This window comes from Erithacus rubecula, assembly GCF_903797595.1.
Source record: "Erithacus rubecula genome assembly, chromosome: 5".
NCBI lineage: Eukaryota > Metazoa > Chordata > Aves > Passeriformes > Muscicapidae > Erithacus > Erithacus rubecula.
The window spans coordinates 22,222,952-22,245,073 of NC_136687.1; the positions used below are offsets into that span (position 1 = coordinate 22,222,952).

At 34.5% G+C, this 22,122-nt stretch overlaps 1 protein-coding gene across 5 annotated transcripts in view; it reads right to left on the bottom strand.

The window, feature by feature from the left end:
- Nucleotides 1-22,122, bottom strand: part of ATP8A1 (ATPase phospholipid transporting 8A1) — a 98,757-nt gene that overhangs the window by 23,219 nt on the left and 53,416 nt on the right. For all 5 annotated transcript variants that reach the window (XM_079306883.1, XM_079306882.1, XM_079306884.1 and 2 more), the window contains 9 exons: nt 19,329-19,501; nt 16,610-16,793; nt 16,390-16,500; nt 10,491-10,565; nt 10,248-10,370; nt 7,679-7,757; nt 3,861-3,922; nt 1,420-1,476; nt 862-969 (listed from right to left, as the gene is read on the bottom strand). In XM_079306883.1, the coding sequence (XP_079163009.1) occupies nt 862-969; nt 1,420-1,476; nt 3,861-3,922; nt 7,679-7,757; nt 10,248-10,370; nt 10,491-10,565; nt 16,390-16,500; nt 16,610-16,793; nt 19,329-19,501 (972 nt within the window). The remainder of the gene's footprint in view (nt 1-861; nt 970-1,419; nt 1,477-3,860; nt 3,923-7,678; nt 7,758-10,247; nt 10,371-10,490; nt 10,566-16,389; nt 16,501-16,609; nt 16,794-19,328; nt 19,502-22,122) is intronic.

The following is a 22,122-nucleotide window of genomic DNA, read 5'->3' on the forward strand; positions in this document are numbered from 1 at the left end:
TGATATGCTTTGAGAACCATTAGAAGAATATTTTTCTGACACAAGAAGGTATTCTCAGTTTCTGATTCTCACTGAGAATGCACACCAAACTTCCTAGCTCAGGAGACACTGGTCATGCCCAGAAGCAGACATTTATGTCTGGGAAATTAATACTTCAGATATTTCTGAAACTGAATGGTATTGAGAATTTGGGACTGCAGTTCCAATTATATCAGATAAGGCAGCAAATAAACATCTTTTATGGATTCAATCCAATCTGGAAACTCAGAGCAGGTTATACAAATGTGATTACAAATGAATGAGAAACCACTAATTACTGTCAAAAAGTGAAAGATACATTACAATAATGCATTCCTAACAGCTTATTAATAGAAAAGGAAGTGTGCATGACAAGCAGCTCATGCAATGTTATGGCACCTAAAATTTTTTGAGGCATTTTACAGCTTCAAGTACTTGGCAAATATGTAAAATTCAAGATTAAAAACAGTATTAACCAGGCTACTACTGGTTACTTCATTATCAAAAATGCTCTAGAAAAACAAGCACTTTAATTCTGAGTACTGCATTTGGTAATATTTCTTTAGAAAACTAAAGCTTACCTAAGAACTGCAAAGCAGCTCACCTGTGTATTCTTTCTCATTAGACCACATACTCACAGCCTGTCAGCTGAGCTCCACTTTCACAAGAGTAAAAATTGATTAAATTTCAAATAAACATGGCTACCCTATTGAAGGTATAAAAGACAGAATGACATATGCACCTCTAGTTAGCAGAAGGATCCAGTAAAGATTAGGTCCATACTACATACTGAAACAGTATTTTTTTTCACACATTTGGCTGTTAGATAAAATATATTTTTACCTCTCCTGACATATCAGGTGCCATAGGAATGACTGGCCACAAAGAAGAGTAGATTCCAAAAAACACTACCCAAAGTGCAATGCTTCCCCAGATTGCTATATGGCTGAACTGTTAAAACAAAGAAAAGAAAAATTATCACAGATATATTATAGCATAAAATGACATCCTTGCTACCTAGTATTTACAATGCTATTTTGATATATGGGATTAAATTTCCATGCCATATATTAATTTAACTCTACTACTTCAGGAGCCATTTCTTAAAGGAAAATGATAGTATAAGCAGCTATATTGCTGCATTTTAAGCCAATTTAAATTCAGTTACAGTAAGTCCAGAGTAATTTGATTTTTCTAGTTTAAGTATTACATGTATCCTAATTTTCAGTGTTGAGCATTATTTTTTGTATGTGGATATTCTGTCCTTCCACACAGTAACCACAGTTTGCTATTGACAAACTGTTAAAATGTGCAATATAACAGATAAAAAGAAAACAATACAGTTATTCATCCATCACATTTCACAGAACATTTGAGAATATGGTAAAGACATTTGCTTACCAAAGTCCAGTATGAGGTCTCTAACCCAGCCTTCAAACACACAGTCAGAACCACAAACTTAAGAAGAGAAAGACAGAGAGAGGATTCTTAATATGGGAATCTTAGCATACAGAAATTATTAGTTTGGTTAAACTTTCAGGAGGAGAGAAGAAAAAGCAAATTGCCACTAGAAGATTTAAGGATGTAACTCTGTAATGAACTAATAACAGAACACCAAGAATTATTAGCATCCATAATTGACTTGATTTCCAAATCACTTGATTTGGAAAACTTCTCTTTTGCATTAGAAATCTTATCCTTGCTTCTTAGAACTCTATAAGTCTGGCTCTTACTAAGGTGTTGGCATCTTTATTGATAGTATTTTGGCTACACAGAAAGGTTTGTGAAAAGTGTAGTAGTCCTCTTCTGTGGAGTTTGAAGACCCTCTAGGTGCAGACAGGATGACTACAACTTTCTAAAGCAAGACAGGCTTAGAAGACATAGATGGTGGACTGAAAGCTTGCAATTGTTCAAGCTTACATTAGCCTAAACTTAAAAACCAACCAAAAGTTTTGTTCACTTCATCAGTAAATAAGTAATTTGCACCAAATGCTGAAAAGTTCAGGAGTTAAATGTTGGTAATATAAGACTGATGTTCTGCATACAAATAACATGTTAAGTAACCTTTTATGTAGTTGTCATTACACACCCTGATCTTTACTCTTTTCTTATCTTTACACTTTTTATGGAGCAGTCTCTGAAAAACTCAAGTTTGCAGGCCATGCTCCATTTTAACTTACACATGAGCAGCAGGAGAAAGTTTATAATCCCACTGCAAGGACTAGCTGATCCACAAAAATTGTTTATCTTTTTCCTTTGAAATTTCCTTTGCACCAAATCCTACCCAGGAAGCAAGAATTCAAACTAGTATTTTGTATAAAGACTGAGCTTTTTTTTTTTTTAATAAAAAATACCTCTCTAAAATAGTCATACAGATATTTTCACAGCACTGTATTCCTTTCTGAAATTTATATTTAAAGAAATAATTCCAGGACATATTATGAATCACTGCATATTTCTGACTTTATTTGTGGATCCAAAGAAACTAAACTATGTCAACTTCAAAATTCCTTTCTTATTGACTTTTGCAGAACTGATGACTGTAGACTTCTGAAAACCACATTGAAAACAGTATGAGGAATGAGAATTAACTTGGACTCAGAACATTTTGATATGACTGACAACTGTTACTGCTCATATGAGCATGTGAACATGCTCATATGCTCATGTGAACAGATCTAAAAAAAAACCCCAACTCTATCCTCACTTTGAAAATCTCTCAAAATTCACGTATGTTCCAGGTTTCCTTGAATTCCTGTGCAAGAGCAGGAAAACATCAATTGTAACTTCTATATTTCCCCAGGCTTTTTAACCTGAAGTGAAGGAAAACAGTTTTTTTGGGAAATTCTTAACCACTCTGTAAGTTAGTAGCAAGAAATTAACTTCTCAAGATGGTCAAGTTTCAGCTCTTCTAGCTGAAAATCAGCTGCAGAATGTGACATATGAGCAGCACTGTGACCTCTGTTTTAGCATGTGTCCAGAATATTTTCCTTTTATTTCAGTTATGATGTTTCCTTATTCCCCAAAGAAGTGATTTTTATGTGAATTCATATTACAGCCCCCATAATGGAAAAATAAATTTATTTTTGTACCTGGCAACAGTGAGGAACTTAAAAAATTATTTAAACTTTTAACATTGAAGAACAGAGGACAGTAAGCATAGAACTAATTTTGCTTCTAAGAGAGATCTTGGAAAACCTGCTATTGAATAACATTCATATCTAGTAAGTGAAAAGAATATGTTTAGTTTTACTAACTTATTCTAGGAGACAAAAGGAAAAAAACCCAATAATGACTAGTATCTATGAGAGCAACAGGACTTTACTGTTAGGTATGGATCAGGTGTACTTCTGGTGGTTTGACTGCCTCTGAAAAGGCATCCTACAACCTTTGTTCAGTATGGCTCAATGCCTCTTTTAAGGCCTCATGATAAATTAAGAGAGAGAGAAAGAGAGAAAGAACAGGATTGTATCTTCAGCAGTCCACAAAGCACTTCTATAATCAATAATCTGAGATTTCTCCAATGCAAGAACTTACACTAAATGAATATGCATGCTAATTAGGGAATTAAAATTCCCACTATTAAAAAAAAAAAAAAAGACAGTTATAGTGAAGCATAACTGTATCTTCTGCAACTTTACTATACTGCTTTGTTTGAAAAATGGGAATTAGGACCCAAAGAGCACTTCAAAACCTCTCAAAAAGTCATTCAAGAGCCATTTCTTACTCTTAAGGCACTTCTTAAGGCCCTGCACTGAATTAAGTCTTCTATGAAGAGAATTAATAATAATAGTATTAATAGCACCAAATCTTTGAAATAGTTAGAGCCAATATAAACTTACAGTGTATACAGTGTTACCCAGGAGCAGGTAATCAGAAGTTTTGCCATTGCCAAACACAGTACCTGGAAAAGGAAATGGATAAAAATAAAAACATTTAAACATCCACAAAAGCACTATATATCATCTTAATTTTGATGCAAAACAGATGGTAACACTTTCTATATTGTACTAATAGATTTCATCTTGAACAGCACTGGAGAACTATGACCTGCATTATGTTTAGTGCTCTAAAACTTCCAGTGACTTCAGGGATTATGCAGGAAACAGGAACTTTTTGTGACACCACATACCAATAAGACCAACTCTGTATTCAGTAGCAGTACAATTAAGAGTCTCTTTTAATATCAACCTTATCTTCAGAAAGATGTGAAATACTGTGGTTATAGTATATATTGATTGCAATATGTAAGTAATCAGGAAGCTTAGAGCCAGATTTCCACTAATTCTGTTATTTTTTTGTATGGAAACTTCTGTGCTCTTATCCATATTTCTGAATTCAGCTCTAGTAAAAATACAACATATACTCAGTTTAAATTCTTGAGATGCTTGTCATTCATAAGATTTTCAAAATTTACCCAACTCAAATATGTGGATTCATATAAGTACATATCCATTTGGCATATATGGAAACACACACATCAGTTACGCAGAGTCAGAGCTCTCAAGAGATGCATTTTCATAAAAAAATTGTATTTTCATAAAAACCACATGTTTCCCAAGTTTAGGATTCTAAAGCAGTGAATTTTCCATTATTTATCAGAAGTTCATGACTACTTTTACAGCATAGACTTTTCTGATCCCAGTTCTATCAAATTTCTTTTTAGACATGGGATAACTGACAACTGAATTATTATGAGGAAATTCATCATTCTCAATTAAAAGTACCAAGGTGGCTGCATTTTCACATGTTTAATTTTGAAATGTTTTTAGCATTCACATACTGTAACTAAACAAACTAAATTGCAACACTCTGCTGCAGATGTTCTAATCACCAGGATATTGCTTTTTACTCCATTATACAAAGTAATCAGATGCTGTGCATGTAACAAGTAAGGATAAAAGTAAAGGACAATAAAAAAGAAAGGAATAATAAAGAAGGATTAAAAAAAAACTGTATTGGGGGAAAGACATAAAGAATAAAGGTGATTTTCTGTGGGATGGGTTTATAAGTCCTCTGATTAGGGATAGAGAAGGGAAGGTGACAAAAATGATGATAAATGCTGATAAAAATGGCCTGTAGTTGGAAATACTTATTTTGCACTACCTCAGCTGGAATATGGCCTGTTAAACACTGATAATTAAGTATGTTTTCATATTTATGTTGAATGTTTTTCCAGCCTTCATATCATCTTTATAGATGCTTGAAATTAAATCCATTTTGGTGAATGAAGAGTGCCTTTCTCTAAAAGCTTTTCATGACTTGTGAAGACAGTTTAACACAGAAGAAAACCATCTATTTACTGATATTCTGGAAGAGCCAGCAGGGGATTACTTCACACAAAAATAGTTTAAGTGCTCAATCTAGCTGTCTCCCATTCCATGATGAGGAGCTCACAATCACATCCTTAGCTCTAGAGATACTGCTTGTCTTTCTGATACTTCAAATTTAACTTTCTCCCTTGGACAGAGTAACATACTAAGAAGGACTACAGGACCTGAAGCCTGAAAAAAATCCCTGAGCTTATTTTAAAGCATAGGTCATTTTAAAGATTATACAAAAAAAGAGAGCACCTAGTGAATTTACTAGCATATGTAGTTTGGCTTTTGCCATTTATGTTGCCAAAGTTGCATCCAAAGAAGCTTCTGTGAAGATTTATGTATTTCACATTTTATCCACAGCAGTACATGGAGTGTAAATTTTGTGTACTGTACAATTGTAAGATCCCATGGATCCAATGCTGACAAACAATTCTTACAAATTCACACTTACCCTCTGATCACTTATTTCTTGACAGACTCTACTATGATATATGGAATTTGAAATTTTCTACTTACAGATAAGAAACAGGTAGAAAAGCAATACTAAGACTAAACAGGAGAATTTGACCAAGAGAAGAGCTCCAAGAGATTTTAATCTTCTTCAAGATTTGGTTTTCAACATTCTAATAAATACCTGATAATATATGCACTGCATTGCTTTATAATATATACCTAGCAGTAAAGAGCATAATGAGAGTACGACAGAGGAACAGGCAGGCAGTCAAGTCTATTTCCACCAGCCAGAGACTCTCTCAGCACTCTAATGCACCAATCTGAGCTGTACCTTTCATATTTCAGGGCCTACCTGCATCTCTTCTTTGATAAAAGAAGGTGAAACCAGGAACCTGTTCTCAGAAGTTTCTGTCTCTGGTACTCCTTAGGAAACTAATACCATTATTTCCCTTTCCTCTTTACACACACAGACATGGGTGATTTAATTAATAGCATATCTTATTTTGCACTTTTGTCTCCTTCATGCAAAACTCTGAGCACCACCAGACCCATGCCAGGTACTGATTATATCCTCATGATGTACACAGTTCCCCCAGGTCCCAATTCTGCTCCTTACCCATCCTTACTCTAGCAATGAAAGGTGAAGGCAGCAGAGAACTTGTTCAGACTCACAGAGGGCACCTGCCAGAAAGACAGTTCTAGCCCAGGGTTTGAGGGCTGAGAAGGCTGAGCTCTCACAGGTGCTTGTACAAATATCTCACACATGAACTCTGCATCACCACAGACACTCGTTCAACACTTATCCATGGTGTACTGCATAAACCCCTCACATGGCTACAGCTTTAACAGGGATTTCAGTCTGAATTTGAGATTATGGTTTTAGAGTATGCACTGACATTTTGTGAATCTCATTGCTCCTGGGCTGTCTAAAACACTCCTCTGCTGCCACTGAACTCACAATCAGTGTGATGTGAGTGGCCTTCCAGAGAAAATAGGCTGCCAAACACGTCCCTCTACCCATTAGGAGTCACTGACTGTTTTTTTCCTCTCAACATTTTTGGGCACAAGCAGCTGTGACTGTCTCACTATCTAGTCTCAGCAGTTTCAAAATATCCATGAGAACATTTCTGTCCCCTATGCCAGGGCAGACTACTTGGCTACATTACCGAAACAGAAGAGAATAATTTTCAGAAAATGTACACACTTCTTTTTTTTTCTCCCCACATACTGGAAAAAAAACAAAACCTCATCTTCATGAGAACTTTTCCAGCCCCTAACATTCCCACAAAATCTATGCAGTGCTTTCAAGTTTCCTTTGACTAACACCACTTTCCTCTTAATCACCCCACTTCCTTCTGCAGCTCCAGTGCATATACAGCAGCTGAACTAGAAGATGGACAGGACTGAACAGTCCGAGCCATCACTGTTCCTCTGCCACAATCCTACTCACAAAAATATATACTAGCAGGTTTGTATGGCCTTGAAGCAACAGGACAGAATGTATGCATAATAAAAATAAATGCTGACAAAACGTAAGAGACAACACAAGGGATAGTAGCATTTTAGGATCTTGTAGATATTTTCTACAGTAGTGTATAAAAATTAGCATAATTAAATAGCAATCTCCTTTTCTCAATCTTGTTTCAGTTTACATAAAAACTATTGAGATAGTTAAATGTGTAAGTACATAATACTATTCCTACTTTTACACAAATCTTAAATAGAACATTTTATGTATATAGCATCTGGTTTAGTTCTAGAAATGGTATCTTGAAATTCAATCACACTGAACTGTTAGCATTTATAAATCTTCCCTTAGAAAAAAGATAATATTTAGAAATTTTGTACTTTTCAACATTTATAGTTTTATTTTTCGTAATACTTACCATGCTGGAGGGCTTTTAGTGGAAACCAAAACAGAATGAATGAGTGGAAGAGGCCATTTAAACAATGAACCCAGAAAACCTAAGAAAGAGAAAACAGAAAATCCATGAGAACCATTTGCAATAAACTAGCTCTGTGAACCCTGACCTTTCTTTTTATCTGTGTGTTAGATTCACAAAATGTGTTTTTGTTAGGCCACCACTGTGAAGTAATATAACTGACAGGCACTTTCTGCCTCTTAGCTCTTCATGGGTCATTTGTTTATTTTTATGCTTTGAAAAAAAGTGTGTATTATCTCCTTTTAATTTCAATTCAGAAGCAAAATTAAAATATAAACATATGGGAATATCAGAAATTAAACTAAAACAGCTATAAAAACTGCTACATTCTAAGTGGGAAATTAAAAAGGATTCTAGCTTTTACAATTTGCATTTAGTATAAGAATAAATTTAGGTAATTGAAAAATTAAAACCTGAGTTGCACATATGCCTAACCTATATATTCCCACACAGAAAGAAATTTAAAAAGGGACAAATACCAGCTTATTCCTTAAATTTCTCCTTATGTACTCCATTCTTGAGGAGAACAATTTGATCATTTCTGATTTAATGTATTTGCTAAAATTTGAAGTTTTCCTTTCAAATTTATTTTCATTTGTAAAAAATGCCTTCTGCAAAGAATGGTATTAAGCTTAAGGATAAAGAATCTCTTAATTCTTTCCTTAATATATTGCACAATGACATAACAAGACTCAAAATAATGATGTAGCCCATTTCCTTCAGTATTGCAATTATGCTTTTTTCACTAACAATGCTTTTGACTATTATGGCTTTTACTGTAACTGACTGATGTGTATCTTGAATGTTAAGGTGTTCAAACAATAGAAATTAAGTTGCCTGTCTCACATTTTCCACAATGTCTCAATGTCTTCTGTTAGATTATACAGCTACACTAGGTTGCATGGTCCAATTTACACTCCAATACTTTGCACATTTAAACTTGTGCTGCTCATTAACCTTTGTCTCTCCCTCTTGCTATGTCATTACCAGAAGTTTTTATTTGACAGAAAGCACAGGTGGGTGCAAGAAAAATTAGTTCTACTTTTCCATTTTCCTGACCAATTCTTTTTGTCCCATGCTAATCCTTTAACCTCTGTCATGACCTCATAACCTTTGATCCCTTTTACCATAACAAATATCTGCATCAATATTCAAGGCAGTAATGTTTCCAAATCTTTAACACCAACTATTCAACTTATATAGGTGGGAATTTTGTAGCTGGTGAGTTTGTAGACGTTTCCTCATAGCAAATGTTGTATGGGAACAGCCACAGAATTTCCAATTAAGTCAACAGTACATCTGTGCAACAAAAGTGTGTTTTAAAACAGAAAAAACAACTGTTATCTCATAGTTACATTATTTATTAAAACCATCACAATACAAAAGTGTCTGTATTTATGGGACATGAAAAACCTCATATTTTTAAAGCATTCACAGGGACAAAAGAGACTCTGTTACCTAGTTGGTAACAGGTTCCTCAGGTTGGCTTTTGTAGGTGAAGGGATGAAATGAGAAAGAGGAGAAAAATCACATCTGCTTCACTGAACAAAGATATTTTAGACAAATAATTATATATATATTGGGCTAACTCCAGTTACACAGCACAAGTGGCACAGATGTAAGAGCTCAGTAGGCTGAATCAGCTCTGCACATCTACTACAGACTATCACACTTAGGCATTGTTAATTAAAGGATATATTGAAAATGGCCCAAGTTCAACATAAAAATGACATTACTTGAAATGTCACAATTACCTTTACAAAAATAAAATCAGAAGGGACTCCTACAAAAGTCAAATACTCATGAAATCACAGATTCAGGCACAAGTTTAATATAGTTTTTTGAAAGAGATTATTTATGGTCTATGCTGTAGAAATTTTGTGTATTTTATGTATTAAAGAGTCCCACATTCTTTTACTACTACTTATGCTAGTCTCTCTAAGACAAATATCATCCATTTCCCACCAAAAGTAGCCTCAGATTCCTTTTGATCCACACTGACACATTCTTGACTCCAAGTATCTTTTCCCAAAGCTCAAAATTAAACCATAAAATCACAACTGCAAATTGACAAAGAATAGTACCATGTCCCTCCCTCTACAAAACTAGTGACAGTTCTTATTGTCCTCTGCAACACTTCTCCACAGGCTTCAGTAATCCATTTCCATATAACATTACAAATACATACAGCCCAGCAACAGTGAGGTCTAATCACTTCTCCCTACAGAAGACAGCTTTATTACCAGCAGATAAAAAAAAAAGGAAGGATTGAAAAAAATTAAATCCTTGTCCATTTCCATACTTGGTAAAAATGAACACACACACACACATACATAAATATATATACACATATACATGATTTGTACCATTTACTGACAAGTGTACACCTGGAAATGGGAGTAATAAAAATCCCCTCCATTTTTAATTATGAGCAGCATAGAACAAAAAGGGTAAATATACTGAATTCCTATGTATTTTTGCTTTATTATATTTGATTTTTACAAAGATCTACCTTAGTATTGAAGTCCAGAGCATTTTGGGAAGTCTTGTATAATTCAGGGTATTTCAGCATGTTTTCTTTTCGGCAGGATCTCTCAAATATTCCAAGAGTTAGAGGAGGCATTGCTGTAAACATCTAGTAGATGGTTTAAAAAGAAAAAATTGCAAAACTTTAGAGGTGAGGATTTGCTTAAAGATTGCTTACTCAAGAAACATTCATGGCTGAGTGCAAGCAAAGGCACACAAATTATCTTACCACATTGTAAAGACCTATACACCATCTTTCAAAAAGAATTTGTCCAGAAAAGCCATTGACAAATGCAAACCAGACCTGCAAAAGATTAGAATGTGTATTACTCCAATGTCTTGCAAGGTATAACAAACAGATTTTTCCTCAGCTTCACAAAAAGGGATATCCCTGCAACACATTTACAACACAGCCAAAAATGTTTTGGGTTAAACCCATATGAAAAACTTAATGATAAACCCAACTTTCAATCAAGAACAAATAGTGGGCAATCTAGTCAGATATGTGAGCAACTCCATGTAGATAAGAAAACATTCAAAGGAGGTAATTCTTTTCAGAAGAAATGTCAGGTTCTTTAAGGTTTTAAGAGTGATTTAAGCTCACTTAATTCTTAATGAAATAAAAATTCTGAGAAATATGGGCTGGTGGAGGTGGAACCTACAGATTAGTAGTCATCATCTTCCCATTGTTAGCAAACTTGACTAACAGGATTCATAGATTACGATGCTGTTTGGAACTTAAAACTATCAATAATCCTTACCCATGAAAGGATTAGGCTTTACCAGTGCACTAAAGTAGAACTATTAGTTAAGAAGCTCTAACTCAGATTTAAGGGCAACAAGCACAATTTTCTAACCTTTCAGACTATATACTGAAAAGAATGGAATTACATTACTTTTTTTCAGACAAATCAGATTTTTATCAGCTCTTTTGCATTTCAATTTTTCACATTCAAAATAGGAATTATGATTTAACTGTGCTGAATTTAGCAGATCTTGGCAGCAGTTTCTCAGTTGCTGAGTGTAAGGATGCAAGATGAGTACATAATCAATTATGCATTACAGAATAATCAATTATGCACTCAACATCAGTACCATTGCTGCTTTTTTCCTTGTTTGTATCAAATACTGGAGTAAATTTTAGAAATATTGATTTGAAAGGGTTAGGGTGGTAAAAAATATGTGACTCAGCAGCTGGTCATAAATACATGTACACCTCATTGCTGGTAATTTAAGACAGAGTTAAGAAAAGTATCACTCTCTAGGAAGAAAATAAAAGATCACAAGTACAAATAGATTTAACCCTTCTCAAGGAGTACATGGAAAAGACATTAACTTTCTACTGTGATTTAACCAGCAGGAAATGTGTTATAAAATGCTAATTTTAAATGGAAGGTCTACATACATACACTGAATCTATTCCACATGTTGACTGCTCTTACAGGTAAATTATGTTAAGCAACACTTGAAAATGTTATGGAGTGACTTTTAAAAAGCAGGATATTTAGGATAAAATTTTAATTTACAATGGAATGTCATTTTCAACTAATTTGGTACAGAATTTAAGTTAGAGTTTTTAAGGTATTTACACGGAAAACGGTTTTACTATAAAATCATAAAGAAATCCTTTAAGGCATAATATTGACTTCCTGAAATACTAGCATTTCCTTTCTTCTAAAGAAAGCATGCAAGTTTATAGGCATTTTAGTTCATTTTAGTGTAATAAGGGACTGGAATATATCTTGGCCAGAGGTCTAGATGCAAACTAAAGAGAGATGAAATCTGGTAGAATCTCTAACTTCTAAAGTTCTAATGGAATATATCAAAAGAAGTCCATGAAGAAGAAAACTTTCAATGTGGCTAAAAGCAGTGGTCTCTAATAGAAACACTTCTATTTACTGGAATACCAGATACATGCCTTTAAGAAAAAAAATATCTTTAGTATCTAAGCAGAAAAATTAATTTGATATTGCTTACAAGATAGTATTTGAATGTTCACATTAAGAAAAACTGGCTCAAACAACAATGGCTCAAAATTAAAATATCTAAAAGGTGGAAAAAGGAAAGACAAAGCAAAAATATAGCTCTCACCTCAAACTGTAAAAGGGGAAGAAAATAACCCACCTATTTGCCTTAACTTCTGAATCTTGGGCCCTAGAAAATTACACTCTTAACCCTATATGAAAAAAGTAATACAGAGCTGACTACATTATTAACAGTGAGAATGACAAGAAACACTTGCTCTGCAGTGGGTAGTTTATTTAGAGACAAATATGTTTCATGCCAGTTAAGATGGACAATGAAGGCAGCTGTACCCGCAAAGGAAGTTTTTAGGATCTTGTACATGATACCAATTTAGGAGCAGACACTTATCTCTTAGGGTATAGGTCCTGCTCTGATAACTCAAACTACTAATCCAGCTCCCCTTTACAGGATAGGTGATTGGTTGTTCTTAAAAAGTATTTTAGATTGTATATGTGAACAGGCAGTGAAAATTCAGACCATTCTGTAATTCAACAGCTCTTTCACTGAACTGGAGATTTAGGTCCCCAGCCTGTATAAAATGAGATGGACCTCAACACAGATCCTTGTATTTCTAAGTTTTCCAGCCATGTAATGCAAAACTGTGGCCATGAGCACAATCACCTTGTGCTGTGTGTGTTTCAAGCTGAACGTGGTGCAGTTTGCACACCTCATGCAAGCCATGGCACAGTGAGCCACAGCAGCTGAACTGTGCAGCTCAGACCCAGTGTGAGCACACACAGGAACCCTGCTCATGTTTGGGGTTGTGCATTATATGGGACTCAGTATGATCTTGGCTATTCTTCTGATATGTAAGGCAAAGGAAATCAGGAACAAAACAGCAAATCCCAGTTATGGACATGAACAGCAGAAAGTTGGTAACTCAGCAGTGAGAAGAAAAGAGCTTGAGAGAGGGAGAAAATAACCTCCCCATCATCCAAAGCTTACAAAACAAAAAAAATTATTACAGCTCTAATTACTTAATAAATTAATTATTTTCATAGTATCACTTAAATTGCTACAAGCAGCCATGTTTAAACATCTGTGACCGAACTTTAAATCTCAACTCCACCCATCTGTTTCTACTGTTTGTCTTGGTCTTTTACTCTTTCATTTGATATTTCATATTGGGTAAAAATCAAATCTTCCTCTTTTTTAAAATTGTAAATCCTTTTTATTTAATATGAACCAGTTATTTTACATGATTACTAGTTATTACAAGATCACAAAATGAGAAGTAGGATTAGAAAAAATTTGTTCCTCTGATGTCAAAAGTGTTTTGCATAACTTCATGAGTATTTTAATGATAGAATGTATAAGTAATGGTAATTATAAAACTAAAACCAATCCAAAAAGGAGTGTTCAATCATGAGATCAATCTCAATCTCAACCACAGTTATAAAGTAAAGACAGCCCCCCCAAATTAAGTATGAGACTTTGCATAGGCTTATTTTATGTGAATGTGATCCTCTGTACAGGCTTAATAAAGCACATCAGTGGTCTGTTAGAAATTCAGTTTTCTCCTGCAATTTAGACTGATACATCAGAATATAAACTCTAAAGTCATTGTGACTGGTCCTATACAAAAGATGAAGCCCATATTTAAACAGCTATTGCATCAAGACACAGAGTAGACAAAAACTGTTACAGACCACTTCTAGTTTCTTATGAATAGGAGTTTAAATATCAATAAACACTGACCACTGTGCCTGAGTATTACTATGGACCTTTACCATTTTCTGAACTAAGAAACCAATTGACATAAATTTCATATCAGCCCATGAATGCCTAGGATAAAGGCTGTATTTTAGATTAGATGGAATATTTCCCATTACTTTCTTGATTAGTACTGAGCAGGCATTTAAAAACAGGATACACATCTATTAAGGCAGGTATTTTTAGTCATTGTCAGAATAAAAGGAAAATTGTTTAAAGTAACTTCCAGACATGCCTTTCACAGTACTATTTTCTAAACTCCAAGACAGAGGAGGTGTGGCCACAAAAGCCTCACAGAAGTTTTCCTGATGTAGCATTTCTGCATATTAAGTAGCAGCTTACAAATACTCATTGAGCTCTCTGCTCCCACGCCTGATCTGTACAAAAAAACTGAAAAGAGAGACTCAAGACTGGCAGTTGTCCTTTCTGGAGACATTCAATGATGAATTTCTGCCCATTCACTCACAGTATTGACATGAGCCATTAACATCTCTGAAAAGTTTTCTGAGCTGACAAACGTTGGGTATACAGGAATTCAAGCAGAATTCATTTTGTCCTCCAGAGAAGGTGTATATGGCAAAATGCTTGCATGCATTATATATAAGGGGTCATGACAACCCATACCAAAAAGATCTCTTTGCATTTCTATCTGCTCAGGAGGAAGAGACTACCTGCTCATAAAATCAAAGCCTTTGGATCTTTAGACCACAATCTCTATCGCACATTTAACTTTCTTTCTCAAAGAAAAGAAGAAAAAATTGGGATACAAGTTTAAATTATAAATTTACAGTATGTTTGCAGGTGACAATGACAGAAATCCAAGAAAAGTAAGTTAATATGTTCTAAAGCCAACCTTTGTATGCTTTTTATAAGTGAAATATACATTGTTTTTTTCCAATACTTCTAGAGCTACTGCTAATCAGCACTTCTGGAAGTCTGGTCATGTAAGTAGATATCCAGGCTTTGAAATACAGGATCTAAAGTCCGCCACTTTGAAGCAAAAAAGGATCTTTAGTGAACTTCTTTTTTCTATAGCTTCCTACTTTGTATTTTTCTAAACAGGCTACAAACTTGCTGCTACTTAGATAGAAATCTATTTCCAGTAATAACACAGTAAGGAAAGAAAAAAGAAGAAATTTAAAAATGCAAAAATATGGTAAGAAAAATACACTCATTTGGCTACAACATTTGTATATAGAAATGATTAAAGTGTTTTCAAATATTGCAGCAAAGTCACATAAATAAATATCAAAATTGGAAATGTTAATCTAATGTTTACATACATAAGGAATTTTCTTCCAGTAAAACTGAGTATTTTTTTTCAAGATAAGACATCAATTAAAATATATATTTAAAAAAACAGTGAAAATTTAAAGAGTATCTGTTAAAGTAATTAATGTAAAAATACATAAAGCTATCCATAAAATTTATTTTGTGGTCAAGATTTTCAAAAAATTAAATAATATTTCCACATTTTTAACCCACAGTTTCATAATGAATATAAAGTTTGAATCAATAATAAATGTAATTACTATATATATATATATATATATATATATATATTTGATTGTAAAAATGCAGCAGCTATGGGAAGAAAATGAAAGGAGGAAAGAGAGAAGCTCTTAAAATTTACTTGAAAATGTGTTCAAAATTTTATGGTTGCTGTGTGGTCATGAAGGTAGTGAAAACTGTAATTATATATAATTTTATAATATAATAAATAAATATATATAATAAATATAATTATATTCTGTTCTAACCATACTTACCAATAAACATATATTTATTACAACACAATCCTCCCATATCATTGTAATTCTCACAAGATTTCACTTCTTAAAATCCCAGTTGAAAAAACTAGATCCACTAACTTTCAGGAAAGTATCTCTGTTCCTGAACAGAAACTTGAGGATGCATGGCCACTGCATTCAGCACATGAAAAGTACCCAAGAGTGGAACTAAACCAGTCTGTAAAAATCCTGGGCACTGCTCTGAACAGCAACTGCCCTGCAGTGCAGCAGAGACTTTCAAAAGACCATGAACCCTGACACCAGCAAAAAGAGTTGAAGCACACACATCTCTGGGGAGATTTGAGACAGAACTGTAACTGGATTCCTTAATTACTGAGATGATGTTACATGTACAGTATTTTAATAAGCTAGCAATACTATAAAAACATTTAATACTAATATTTATGATGAATTTTTAAAACAATGGGGTATTTTAAAGTAAAAAAATAAAAAATTAATCAGTTTATTAAAAGTTTCAAGATTCAGTATTAGTAGGTATTTATTTACAACTATCCTTCTCTAAAATCATATATAATAACCAAAAGTTCAAAATTAAGATTTTACTTTCAAGAAGTAACATTTCATGCACTGTAAAATTACCTCAATAATATAAAGGACTATATTTTTGTAGAAGCAATACAAGATGCATTTAGCTACTCTGTTATAATTCCAGGCTCCATGAACCAACAGCAAGTTCTTCAAATATTTGAACTGCAAAAAACATGAAAAATGAATAAACATACAATTAAAACACACATACACAAATATTAATCATATCTTAAAATATGTTATTGCAGTATTTTACAGTGTAATGACTTACCTGAGCAATTGAGTAGTCTGAAGAATTAGCAGCCTGTAGACCTTCATTCCCACTGATACCAACACCAACATGTGCTGTTTGTATCATACTAACATCATTTGCTCCATCACCAATTGCTAGAGTTACTACCTTAACTTGTTTTTTAACCATTTCTACAACTTCAGATTTTTGAAGTGGGGATACCCTAAGGGATGAAAAAAAGCAACAGGCTTAATACAGGAATTTCAAAATAATACTTTATATTCTGTGCAAAGGTCATAAACCCAAGCCTATTAACAGCCTGGTCAGCAATGTGGTCTTGTTATTGCCCTTGAAGGATATATGCTAAAAGCACAGCAAAATTCAAACAACATTTCTGAACTCTCGACTACTTAAAAGCTGAAAGAGGAAGTCACCAAGGTGACATAAAAGCTATGCTGAGGAAGTTACCTTACCAAGGGAGAACTATCTTAAAATGTATCATAAAAAATAAAGGAATGGAAAATAATGCAACCTTCAAATTGAAGGTGGCTATGTAATCACATTATTCTGTGGCCAGCACAACACTTGCACAACTACTGGATTTCTGAAAAACCTGTGTGGGATGAGTACAGCCTTGTGGAAAACCTGGGATGAAAGTTTCTGGGCAACAGCCCTTCTGAAAAATTCTGTGGTCCACCTATATGACAAAAATCTTTCTATGATCTTTTGGTAAATGTTTTATTTGAACTCTGCTGTTGAGGATTGTACCAAGACTAGCTTTAGCCAGCTTCTACAGAAGATTCCTGACCTGAGTACGTTTTTTTCATCTTTTCAACCTTTCAGGGAGAGTGACTTCATTCCTTTTTAGACAATGGTGTAGGGGCAGCTGGAAGATAGCACTGTCACTCAAGTTCATGGTGAAAAAGAAAATTTTCACTCATTTTGCTCACTCTTATCTGTACATTTTTACTCCAGAATAACTCATTTAGCATTCTTTTTGCATATATTACTCTGAAACCAATACAGAGTTGGAATTCAGTTTGCTAAAGTCTTTAAGCCAAACATCTGCTTGGAATTAATATCATATATGGATTTTTAGTTTTTTAAGAGAAATATCTACTGCACATCAGTCAGCATCATCTTTGCTAGTCTCTGGAAGAATCCATTGGTAATAAATGCTTCTGCACAAGTCAGTGCAGCCTGCAAACTTAAAAGAAAGTCATGTAATTTGTACTTTTAGAATAAAGGAGAGCTTAAGATGTTTACTGTCTTTATATGGATGAAGAAAGAGCTTACATTTTTGTTTAGTCTGGATTATACATATACACAGTTTTTTGTAAAAAATTTTTAAAGTGATTTACTCTAATTTAAAATTAGCATTTCAAACTTTTTACTTTCATGCTCATAAACAAAGAAAATAAGTTTTTCATTACTCAAGACAAAGCATTTAACAGAAACAAATATTTTGGCAGAATTTTGACTTTAGGGCAACATGGGATATTAAAAATGTTCACATTAAAACAGTGAGTGTTACGAGCAAGTATTTAGTTTTAAACCTGTAGCCAATTTTTAAGCAACCACAAAATATGTCAGACATATATATAATATGCATTGAAACCAACTGACCTAAGTATATTATGGAAATGTAAAATGAAGAAATGGCAGAGAGAATACTACTAGAACAGAAACTTTCATTTTTCCATTTTTGGCTCTTTACAAGAATGCTTTCTAAAAGACAGCTTTGTGTACAGAATACTCCTCAAGGGTTCCACAGTTCAACAGAAACAGAAAAATTATCTCTTTAAATGGCATAAAACATGTTTTGCAATCAAGGAAAGAGAAGAAAAAGAAATACAGCTTTAAAAGATCACTTCTACATGCATCTCCTACTATTTACTGTACTGAGAAAATTCAACTTAGAACAAACACAAAAATACTCCAACTTATCTTTCAGAAGGACTACTGCCATTAGGAAAGTGTTTATACACAATATGAACTATTCAGTTTAAAAGACAGTAAGACCCTAGTTTGAAATTCAAACTGTTTTAGGCTGAAGGATGGCTACAAAGCTTAACCACAAAAACATGAATTAAAAACCCATTGGTAGTATGACACTGCTTTTCAGAAGGGATGGAAAGACTAGAAAACCAGTAATTACTTGGATGCTGTAATATTACTTCCTTTTCCACGTTCTTTTGCAAAGCAGAAAGATATCTCCCTTTTGAACAGATTTTTCAGATGAAACTGATTTATTGTAGTAGAACAATGGAAGTTTATAACTGTAATAGGTGATATTTACAGAAAAGGATGAAAGGGTTCATTGTATAGAACAACCCTATAATAATTGGTCATGTTAATGATTTTAAAAAGTGTTTCCACCAGCTTCAGGCAATAAAAAACATCTCAAATAGTACCTTTAACACTTCTGTGCACTTCTTATACAGTGTAATCCACATCTTACAGAAAAGTAGCCTGTGGAGAAAGATCTACAGACGACTCTAAATTTGCTAAAACCTGCAGTTAACTGTAATATCAATTCAAGGTCAAGATTAGTGTCTCAACTTTACTGAGATTACTCTCAGTGGATTATGAATTATGTTTCTGGGAATATGCAATCTGAGTGACTTTGAGAGGCACACTCTGTTGTAGACTGTTCTACACTGATATTTCACTTGAATGACTACATTTCTAAACTTCAGCTTATTAATTTTCATATGTCAATAAAAATAGTATGGAGAGTGAATAATGCAAACCTTACCTGCAACAAATAACAGCTTTACATGACAAAGCCAAATCCAGGAAATACTGTCTTACTCCAAATGTCAAAGCATACTTCAGAGATTTACCATCAATGATGAGAGCAAAATCATTTTCCTTCCTTAAAGCATCACCAAGAGTACTGCAATGATGGCTAAGTGTCTCTCTTGTCCCCTGTTACATAAAAAAGTGATAAAATTATTTTTAATTCTTAGTATTTTAAATCCAAATTTTCAGTGTGATCAAAAACTCTGGCACTTTGATTTCTGAGGAAAAACACTTTTGCCTTTTGATTCTGCTATCAAATATTATCAAATGAAAATAATATTTGCAATAGTTGCTCTATTAGAAACACAGTAGAAATGTTGTGTAAGATTGCACTTGCACTCTGCCAAAAAAATAGAAAAGTGTATAAGTTATAGTGGAACTTTTAACGCTCTTTGAACAGCAACAATAGTTGCACAAATATTTCCCAAAGGACACAGATATGCAGAAAACTAATATAGTAACACAAAAGATGATTCACATATATAGAGATACTAGAATTTACTATTATACAAAATTTTCCTAAATGTTTAGAAAAAGGAGACACAGATAATTAATGATGTAAATAGAGGCATTATAACATAATTCTATCACATTAAATTCGTATTTTAACATAATTTAACAACTATTACATCAAGTCTTACATGTTTTACAAAGGAACATATTTAGTATTTTTCAATTGCTAATGACAGTTTGAATCACACCTACAGAAGTCACTATTATGTGATCTAGTACTGAGAATTTCAGATTACATTCAGTAGACAATTCATTCATATGTGTTTATTTATGCAGCAGCTGCTTTGGGAAGGCCACTGATATCTAGTCAGCTACAGTGCAGCTCTACCATGGAGGGCTATGAAGGACAAAAAATATTGCTTGCTGCCCTTCTTTCTTTTTGAAAGACCTTTACAGAGCTTGAATATGCTTTTCTTTTCTTTCTTTCTTTACAGCCCAGAAGAATAAAGTATTTTAGAGGAGAAAGGAAGATGAAATCTCTTCTGCTTGTAAAATATTGACTTTGGAAGCTAATGACATTCTATGACAACACATTCCCATATTTTTTTAAAGTTTACCAACCGAATAATTGTGCTACTTGAGTGGTGTCAGGCACACATAAACAAAATTTGGTGTAGCCACCTAAAAATAAAACACTTAACTAATTAAAAATCTCAAAACCCTATGAAATGAAATTAAAGATACTGCTTTGCCTTTCCAAATCAACTTCTTCCTTCCAGCCCCAAACACTGTTGTTAATGGTTTTTGGCTATTTTGCTTCTACTGGCCTTCTAAAGATTCATTGGTGTATCTAAAATGGGATTAGGCTGTTGCAGAATTCTTCACTCATTTCCTGGCTCTCATCTACTAGAAACTGTGACAGAAATGAAGTTCCACTGTTTAAAATTAAATGCTAAAAAGACTTTAAAATGACAACAGTTTCTGTAGCTATTTTCCAGATCATCTTCTCTAAGAAATACTGTAACAGAAAGGAAGTATAATTTTTTCTCATCTCTGTGGACTATTTAATTTTTAACAAAGTTTAAACAATACATGAAAAGTCATATTCCCCCCATCTACTGTTTCTTCCAAGTAATGAAATCCTCATAATCCAGGAGTAAATGGTCTCTGCCACTCAGACATGCAAGTGTTTAGATCCCAGTGGGATCCACCTGAGGGGGCTGAGGGAGCTGGTGGAAGAGCTCCCCAGGCTCTTCCACATCCAACATTTTTCATCAGTCCTGGTTAACCTTGTGGAGGTCCCACACAGTTGGAGGTTTGCCAGTGTGATGTCCATCTACAGGAAGGGTCAGAAGGAGGATCTGGGAGAACTACAGGGCTGTCAGCCAGGGAAGGTCATGGAAGAGATTATCCTGAGTGTTATCACAAGGCATGTGTTGGTCAGCCAGGGGATCAGCCACAGCCAGCACAGGTTTAGGGAAGGTGGATCATGCCTGATCAACCTGATCTCCTTCTACAAGGTGACACGAATAGTGGATGAGGGAAAGGCTGTGGATGTTGTCTACCTGCACTTCAGTAAAGCCTTTGAGGCTGTCTCTCAAGCCATTCTTCTGGAGAAACTGTCTTTTTGTCTTGGGTGGGTGTACTGTTTGCTGGGTAAGAACTGGGTAAGCATCTGCAGGTGCTATTTGACATCCAGCTGAACATGAGCCAGAGTGTGCCCAGCTGGCCAAGAAGGCCAGTGGCATCCTGGCCCATGTCAGCAACAGTGTGGCCAGCAGGACCAGGACAGTGATTGTCCCCCTGCATTCAGCACTGGGGAGACCACACCTCAAGTCCTGTGTTCAGTTCTGGGCCTCTCAGTACAAGAAGGACAGAGATGCCAGCACATGTCCAGAGAATGGCAATAGAGCTGGGGAAGGGTCTGGAGCAGAAGAAGGAGCTAGGATTGTGTAGTCTGGAGAAGAGGAGGCTCAGGAGGACCTTATTGCTTTCTACAACTGCATGGAAGGAGGCTGTGGTGAGATGGGGTCAGTCTCTTCCACGCAACCAGTGACAGGATAAGAGGTCACAGCCTCAAGTTTTGCCAGGGGAGGTTTAGATTGTATATAAGAAAAACTTTACTGAAAGGGTGTTCAGACATTGGAACAGGCTACCCAGGGAACTGGTGGAGTCACCACCCAAAGAATGCTGTGGATGTGGTACTTGGGGACACCGTTTACTGGTGAACTCTGTTGTTTAAACTGACCTTAATTTTTTATAAGAAGCAGACATGCCATCAGGTAGCTCCAAAA